General features: G+C 31.2%; 1 protein-coding gene across 1 annotated transcript; it reads left to right on the top strand.

Annotated features, from left to right (window-relative positions):
- Positions 1 to 419: 419 nt before the first annotated feature.
- On the top strand, positions 420 to 9,009 carry LOTGIDRAFT_135291 (hypothetical protein; the record flags this gene model as incomplete). Its single annotated transcript, XM_009069020.1, has 7 exons — positions 420 to 546; positions 5,917 to 6,013; positions 6,567 to 6,622; positions 6,938 to 6,985; positions 7,441 to 7,532; positions 8,145 to 8,267; positions 8,863 to 9,009. 7 exons carry the CDS (start codon positions 420 to 422, stop codon positions 9,007 to 9,009), a joined length of 690 nt encoding a protein of 229 aa, XP_009067268.1.
- Positions 9,010 to 9,320: the final 311 nt, after the last annotated feature.

Genomic DNA, 9,320 nt, shown 5'->3' with positions numbered 1-9,320 from the left:
TTGCCCTTGACTTTGTAAACACGCGTCAAAGCTGTGTGATTTAATTGTTTGTTGTATTTGGGTTATTGATATTCATTTTAAACAATTTTGTGGAATTATTCAGCATAAATAATTTCTTCAATATGAGAAAATTCGTACTTAAGTCACTAAAGACTGTTTTATTATTTCTGACAGCTGCCAGTGGGCGTATGTTACCTTGCAACGCAAGCTATCTTTATGTATTTTCATTAGATTGCAATTGCATTTGGGAAATTTTTACCGATGGTTCATTCACACTGTTCGTACAAGTTTGACTGTATAGATATATATTGTCACACTGACATTAAGATACTGTATTGTTACCAGTTGCAACTCCTTTAAACATGACTTTATTGGGAATGGTAAAACATCAGTTATATCTATATATTCTATATTCCAGTATGAGCGTTAAGGCAGTCACCAATGGAGGGAGGATGAGGATAACAGAGGTCAATCCTCATTTAATATGTGCCCTGTGTGGAGGATACTTAATTGATGCCACTACTATTGTCGAATGTTTACACTCATGTAAGTATAAGTTGTATTAAAAGTAATCATTCCGATTACATTTAATAATAAAACAATTATTAAATTAGCAACCAGATTTTAATGCAGACTGCTGCATAGTAAGTTGACCCTACTTTGGTACATTTATTTTGCTTTCTCTGAAAAGGCGATGACCTACTCGTAACAGAGCTATCAAACAATTGTACCACAATGGATGACCACTGAAGGAAAGTTCTATTTGCCTTTTTTAATACTGAGTCTAAAATGAAAGTTATCAAAAATTGGTGGCCTTTGTTAAGATTACGTTAAGAAAAAACTAGCACAAGTCCATGGTTCATTTCGCTTTGTGTAGACTGATATGTCATTAGTCCGAAAACTTTTCTTTAATGTAAACTTTCTCTCAAATATTTGATCTAAAAAGCATGTTTGGTTTATATCAAATATTTTAATTTTCTTATCAACATTTTGCCAGAGGGCGAATAAAGGTCATTACTTCCTGAACGGGGGTCATCTCAAAATAACACCCCGAATTTACCGATAAGAGTAAGGTATGAGAGAAGAATATCACTCGAGTTTTGTATTGATTTTTACTCGGTGAACTAGTTTTCTTTTCTGAGATCAATCTGACCTTACTTGTAGTATATCAATGCCTTTCTAGGTATAGGCGTGCAGTAATATTACAGCTGACGTAGCAATGCATGAATGAAAATGAATGAATGAGTGAATGATAGTTCGTATGAATCTTTATCAACAGTTTGATAGAATAAATGAATCCTACTTCAGTGGAGTAGCGATGAGATGTTGAGCCCTTTTTGGAGTCATCGTTCGCCCATTAAATGCCAATGCTGCACGAGAAAGTTTTAAAGGCTTATTTAGTCCAATCGGGGCTCTCAACTTTGGTAAGCATATATTGGTCTTCTCCACATTTTACTCAGTGTGTAACAAAAATGAAAGGACTCATCTTAACAGAAAATCGATGCCTCAAGATGATGAGAAGCAATGAACGACTTATTAACGACATGTCGTAAATTTGTATAATTGAAAAAGGAGGCTACAATAATGGATTCCTTTGTCAGTCAAAAGTGTGAAAATATTTGCTTTCCATAAAATATTGATGAACTTGGTTGGTTGATAATAAAACAAACCACAGGGACTTCTCTCTGATATTTCCTGTTATAATTGAAAATTTTCGAACATTTATTGATAGGCTGTTAGCTGGAAATTCTTTCTGATCGTAAACAAATGTTTGATTTTGTTTAAGGGGACATATGCGCCATTTTGGGGGGTGGGGTGGGGGTGTTGACTTGAATATATGTAAATAGAAGTACTAGAAATTCCTTAAAAATACTTCAAACTAGGAATTGTACTCGCTCTTCCTTACATGGTTTTTCTATATATCACAGAGTCTCTTAAATTTACGAGTCATCATTTTAACACTCAATTTTCGACGGTGAGCTTTGAACCCTACAACTGATTGGCTTTGCTAAAAAAAAAAACGTTAAGACTAAAGTATGATTGGTGAAAAAAATGATCTACCTGTCCCTTTAACAAATCGAAATAAATGGGAGCATTGGTATATAGATTTAATAACCCAGTATAAAACTAATTTAGGCAAAAAAAAATCGTTATTCGTACCTCAGTGGTTTAAGGCATTAATTATTGAGTCTTAGCTTTTACAAATTTAATACTATAGGCCACATAGAATAAGTGTGTTTGTTCCACTAGTGACAGATTTGTCAACCAGTGACAACTATTGCGAAAGTAAAGCTTGGTTGTCACTATCAACTTTTCCCCAACATATTTTAACATTTTTACCACCCTTTCTCCAAAATGCTAGGTATAAACTTGAGCAACGTTGAAACAACATTTCATCAACATGTTCGACAACTGGGCGGGAAATTAATAATTTTGGCGGCAAATTGGGTGAAGATTTCCCCTCGGTCGTTATTCATTTTAGGAGCAGTTTTCCAGAAACCTTTCCAAGCACTAATGAGAGATCAGTCCCTCGCAATGACTGCCGAACCTCAATCTTTCGAAAAGAGTAGGCAAATTTATGCCATTGTAATGGCGAAAGCCTTTCTACTGCTCTCTGCATGGCGATATCTGTTTTCATTAGCCCTTCCTGTCTAAAAATAGTATCGAAGGAATTCTTGATGGAAGTTCACTTCACGTCATATTCAACTGAAAGACAATAATACATTTTTATTGGATATTATCCTTGTTGAAATATAATTTTGATATTCACATTATACAATATATTATTATTATATTACTATTATTAATTTTTGATCAATAACGCCCAAGGATACCAGCTGTAAGGATAGGTTTATAATAGCCTTTTTATTTTCTACATTCAAACAGACTAATTAGCCATAAAATTTGACAGGATTAATTCAAAACAAACTCATTGTTTCCGATTGTCCTCCAATTTATACAGGGCGGTACAGTTTAATAACGCATACTTGATTTGCAGCGTCATCAATATTTGTCTGCATTCCTTAATGATATGTAGAGTTAAATTTAACAAAATATTCTATAATACTTCTAAGCCTAATAAACGTGTCTGTACTGGTCGTAGTTAAAGGTATAGAGATTAACAGGCATTCATAAAGGGATATTACTCTGGTTTTGAATATGTGCTTACTTCCCTTTAATCTTAAGGCCTACTTATTTCTACAGCTGCGGAGACAACAATACCCGACCTTAATCAATGCCATGATAACGTAATTTATTTCAGATCGAAATAATTTTATTGTATTTTAGTTTTCTGATCCATCCGTACAAAACTAATTAGATAGACAAAATCAACGTCGTGTTTTCAGAAGCTTAGCTAGGTGAATTGTGAAAGCTTGTATACTTGTGATACCATTCCATAACCATTGAAACATGGAATCAAATACTACTATTTTGTTAAGCAAAAAATAAAATCACAATCTTTGAATTAATAAAATTTCTTTTGAAAAAAAAAATATTATTACAAAGTATTACTTTCGCAGATTAGAAATGCTGTTTTATATAAGGATTGATAAACTTTTATACCTTTACAAGATTCTGCTTGTTGATAAAGATAGCCAACCTCATTTACTAACAGTTTAATCCAACTGAATTTACAGAATTAATGATAGCCTTTTCCTTCTTTAAAATCCTAATATAACGAAAAATATTTGAATATATAAAACATTATTATTCTTAAAAACGTCGTCATGGTATATCACTTCATAAATTAACATGTATGAAGAAAGAATTCATCAGCCCATTAATATATTGAATATGTACTGCTCACTACGTGTTTATTTTCATATAAATAGATAAAATTCAGAGATAATATTCAGTTTTTATGTGTATACATTTCTAACAGTTGAGTTAAGAGTTGGTGTGAATTACATATTTTACGTGTTTTTATATTTATAGTGGTTCGTTTCAATTCTTCGCTGATAAAATCTTTAAAAAAAATACTCGTGGTACATTGATCGTTACTGTAAACTTTTTCACGCCCGGACGTGAAATACGTGTTTTTATAATAATGTATGTTTTATTGTCAATTTTATGCCTATTTTGAATAAAACCATAATGTATAAGACAGATATTTTACATCACTGAATAGCTGGATGATTCAAACTCTACAAAAACTGGCTTAAACGACATTATTAGCATTAAATATATGTAAGCGAAAATGCAGTGGCCTCAAGAGTCCGGACTGCGTGATGAAATATTTACATTGCCAACTTGAAATGCATGATATATGTTCAGTCGGTATATAACATTGACTCTGCTTTCGTCCACTCTCACGTAGTGATGCCGTAGTTAACTTCATCCTTTCATAGTCAGATCTTGTTAAAAGAGAACGGATCTTACAGACCATTATCATCGACAGTATGAAACGTATGATATTACGTTCAAAATTATGAAAACATACGATACTTACACATTAGAACACACAGTAAAAATAAACTTATAACGACAGATACGTTTATAAACTATAACGTGTAAAAATAAGTTTATGATTATAACAAAACTTAAAAGTAAGGTCATAAACTATAACGACAATTAAAAGAACGTTCATAAACTATAGTGGCATCTAAAAGTAAAGTTATAAATAATATCGGTATAACAATACATTTGAAAATAAATATTGTGACTGTTACTTATGCTATTGTTTAGATTTGAATAATACATCAAGCAAGATATTTATTACCATGTACAGTATTAAAAATGATTCATTAATTGTCATTCAAGTCAAATTTGTTCTCGGTTAACGACAACTATGCAGACCCAGCAGAAATTTGTAATGAATTATTATGCTCCATAAACAATAAAAACGCACAAAATGAAATAATCGCTTTGCATTTCTGAATTATTTGTTTATCTTGTAAATCTCTCTAGAAGTGGGTAATTTTCTATCAAATTGAGTTATTCCAATGCTGAAATTCACAATCCCAACTTGTGACCTAGGCCAGTGCTTCTATAAGAGAGTTTTTTTTATAAAACCTTATACAAAGTACATCTTGCTATCTACACTTTTATTGTAATTGAATTTTATGAATAAGACTTTGTTCATCAATGAAATTACCTGGTGCCAAAACTACAGAATCCCTCTGTTATCAAAAACATCCATAAAACGAAGTAATTTCAATAATTACTTAGTTTAATGGATATTTCGTCTCATATAGATATTTAGTCATGGCACCTGGCAAGTCCAACTGATGAATATCTGCACTTATTATATGTCCATTCTAAGAGGTAGTATTCCTTTTAAGTTAACTCATCCAAATAACAATGTGGTATAATGTGGCTGGACTGAATGTCTGTTCTTTCGGGACTGGCTTTTCCATTTCCCCGTCCTACACTTTTTTCATGCAGTCATACATTTTCCATGATAAATCAAATATTTGTTGTTAAGAACTACAGATTATGTTAAGGTTATGATCGAGAAATGTTATGACATGTAGTTAAGAATACAGTCATAAAAGTGGTTGTGAAAGTCTAATTTCATGGTTAATGTCTTCTATTTTAATGTAAATAGGTTATATCAGTTAAGCTGCACTATCTTAAATATGATAGCTAGAAAGAATTATGACTGAAGACAAATGAATGTATCAATTTGATTTATATACCTTTGTACACATAAAAATAAACCAGAAGTTTTTGAAAAATGAAAAACTATATTTCCCAGTAGTTTACAAATGCGAAAGCTTTTATAATAGGTTGAATGAAAAAAATCAATAATCGTGATCCATAAAGTGAAAGTTTTTGAAAAAGAAATCTGCAAATCTGGATATTTTCCATTTACTTACATGTACATAAATGGCATACAACATTTTGGAGACATGCCCATGTATTCAGTATTCGCAAATCATATTAGTCTTATGAAATATTTTTTTCTTCTTTCAGTTTGTAAAACATGTATAATGCGTTACTTAGAAACCAGTAAATACTGCCCAATCTGTGAAGTTTTAATTCATAAAACACGACCATGGCAAAACATCAGGTAAAGGTTTTATCTTTTGGTTAATAAACATAAACAGTGTCAGTGGCGGGGTCAGGTTAACGTTCGAGGGGGGTGAGGCGAAATATCAGAGATTGCCCGAATTTCTAACCTAGTTAGACGTTTTTGACCCCTCTGACCCCTGTCCCCTCTGCCCCCAGTCCTCCCCCCAAGCCCCTTTAGTTCCGCCACTGAACAGTGTATATCTTCGTTCCACTAGGAATATTTGGTAACAAATTTCTACAACAGATAACAAATACTTTAAAAACAGTTCGAAAAAAATGCTACCATTGTCGGCTGATATTATGTTTCCATAAGTTATTTATATCAAAGTAATTGCTACACTTAAAGATACACCCATAACATTGTTTTATATTATTTTAAATATTTACTGAATGTGATTGAGCGGGATCTTTTATGTAATTTATAACTGTGCAAGCTATTGTCATTATTCACGTGACTTTATTTATGTGAGGCAATACATTTACATTATATTCAATTCTGAACAATTTATGTCAATGTAAATTACTTTAATTTGAGTCGTATTGTTTTATAGACTAGACGAAACCTTACAGAATATAGTGTACAAGGTAGTCCCAGGCTTGTTTCAAAGTAAGTTTATATTATTATGTAAATGCGCATTTCCATATCTCAGGTTTTCTTCTGTTTGAATTTCAACTGATAGGTTTTTGGCAGATATCTCCTATTTTTGAGTCATTTTTCAAAGTTTGTTATTATTATTCTATGCTGGAATACAATCATTTTTCTCTCTTGAACTGAAAATAGATTAGATCGAATGGAATTGGAACGAATCACGCTTACTTAAAGCTATACTTATACAACCAGAAAAATAAATGAGTGCGAATGCTTTAAATACTCAATACTTGATATCAAATCAGCTTTAGATAAAACTTGATTTATTTCCAGGAGAAATGAAGAGAAGAAGAGAATATTACGACAATCAACCTGTCCCGTGTAAGTAAAATAAATCAAATTCCACCTACTTTGCATTGAATTCAAATCAAGGCTACACATTTCGCATTGAATTACAATTCAATTATCCACACCTCTGAAGGACTTGTCGGTAGGGTATATTTTGCATGTATATATAGTGAGTTTGTGCTAAAATTCAGAATTATAACTAACTCTCCTAATGGCTAAGGATACATTTATTTTCAAGTATATTATGAAGTGATTGTTTGGTTTCTAGGAGTAATCCTGGTTTTATGAATTTCATTTGCATATAATTTTACTGAATTTTTAAATTTTTACCGTGCCATTTACTTTTGACATTTTCTTTTGACGCTGGGAAGGGCCTAATAAGGGATATTGATATTTTGAAATATTCCTGTTTAATCGGATTCAGAACGATTCAATTTTTCAATTTCCAAAAAGCAAAATCATGTAAATTATGACATTCATATTTTCAGCTAAATCGAGTGGTAAAGCAAGGACGTCAAATAGAATTATATTTGCTGCCGATGAAGACTTCAGCATTTCATTGGAATTTTGGCCTGAGTATGTTTCATTTTATTTTTTTTTTACACTGAGTACGTAGACTAGGTTGTTTTTATGAAGGTTGAATCCCTTTTTGTAGTTTTCTGCATTCAGGTCAGAACTAAGATCCATTTTACTCTTTCTTTCTGCACAAATTTAGGTTCAAAGTCTGTTCTTTGTACTATTGATACATCATCCCAAGATTTAATCAGATTATCCTCTTCAAAAGAAACACCAATTTGTTCTCATATCCACATATTATGTTTTTGTAGAGGACCTAATTCAATGGAAACTGATTGTCAGAACAAAATCTGTGATAAGGTATGTGCATTTTACATGTTTTTTTTTATGAAATATTGCAACTTTTTTTTTGCAAATTCAGAAACATTAGAAAATAAAACATATTATGTGTGATTTATGTTCTTTGTGCCTTTGAAGGAACGAATTGCTAAATTATTTAAATGATAATTTCCATATATTTTACCCAAAGGCGACAAAAAGGGTGTTGGTAAAAGAAAGAACCAACAATGTGATGAAACATGTTGCTTTTTTTTATCTTTATTTATTTAATAATTATTTTTGATACAAGACGAAATTTGATTAACATTAGTTTGTAATTATACCTCCTGAATAATAGAACATTGCATTTTTCTACTTACAGTTACACGATCGACGATATTTACTGTGCCCTGCTGCTGTGAACATGTCACATTTAAAACGATTTATTAGAAATAAATTTTCCTTATCAGATAGATATCAGGTATGATTTCAGCTTGTTGATTTCTTAAAGTGAGACTTATGGAATGTTGAAATGGTTTTTTTTAATTCTAATTATCCGGATGCATGTACATCCTGAGCAAATAGGAAAAGTTTCAACTTTACCATAAGTGGTAAAAGTTTTAAAAATAAAAAAAAGAAGATACAATCCTCTCCAATTTTCAAAAAACAGAGTATTGTTTTTCTGTCACAAAATTTATTTTTTAATTTTAATTTTCAAAATATTTGAATTTGTTTTGATTGTCATTGATATAATATTTATAATATTATGACTTTTTGATATGACACGTGATGTTAGTATCATCGATGAATCAAAGTTGGCACGCATTGGTTTATTTCTAATTTTTTTGAGTAGTTTCAATATTTTTCGATCTTCTCATGTGCATTCCCACCTTATCATTTATTTATTTTGGGGAACACAAAACTGTGTAGTGAGGTTACCAATGATTCTTATTTGATATATATTTTTTTTAGTATTTATGGCTCTCTTAAAGGCATACAATATTATACGTGAAACTCAGTGATGGTTTCCTTAATTTTTTCATTTATTTATTGATCTTATCCAATTTATAATTCAGATTGATATTTACCATACCAACCAGCCATTGAGTGATCACTTCACTCTGATAGATGTCGCTTATATCTACTCCTGGAGACGGGTAAGGATATCTACCTATGTTTTATTTTATTTTTCAATAGAAAGAGGAAAGACTAAGTTCAACTGAATTACTTTATTAACAGGTTATAAATATGAGCAAAGATTTAAAATGTATTCATAATATTTAAAATTTGATGGTTTTACAATAATTCAATGAATGGACAGGGTTGGTTAACAGCTCTTTGCTGTTGAATAAGCTAATGCAAATCAGCCATTGATTTTTTGAAATTCTCATTTCAGGAAGGGATACTTAGGCTTTTCTACGCCTTTTATTTGAATGAGTCAAAGAAAATGAAAGTAGATGATATAAGGAAAATAAAACCGGAAGTAGAAGACATTAAACATGTACTTGAACCTGTAAATGCTTGTAATGACGTT

Source organism: Lottia gigantea, assembly GCF_000327385.1.
Source record: "Lottia gigantea unplaced genomic scaffold LOTGIsca_97, whole genome shotgun sequence".
NCBI classification, from domain to species: domain Eukaryota; kingdom Metazoa; phylum Mollusca; class Gastropoda; family Lottiidae; genus Lottia; species Lottia gigantea.
Note: the sequence above shows the minus strand (reverse complement) of the source record. Positions and strands in the feature narration are given on the sequence as shown.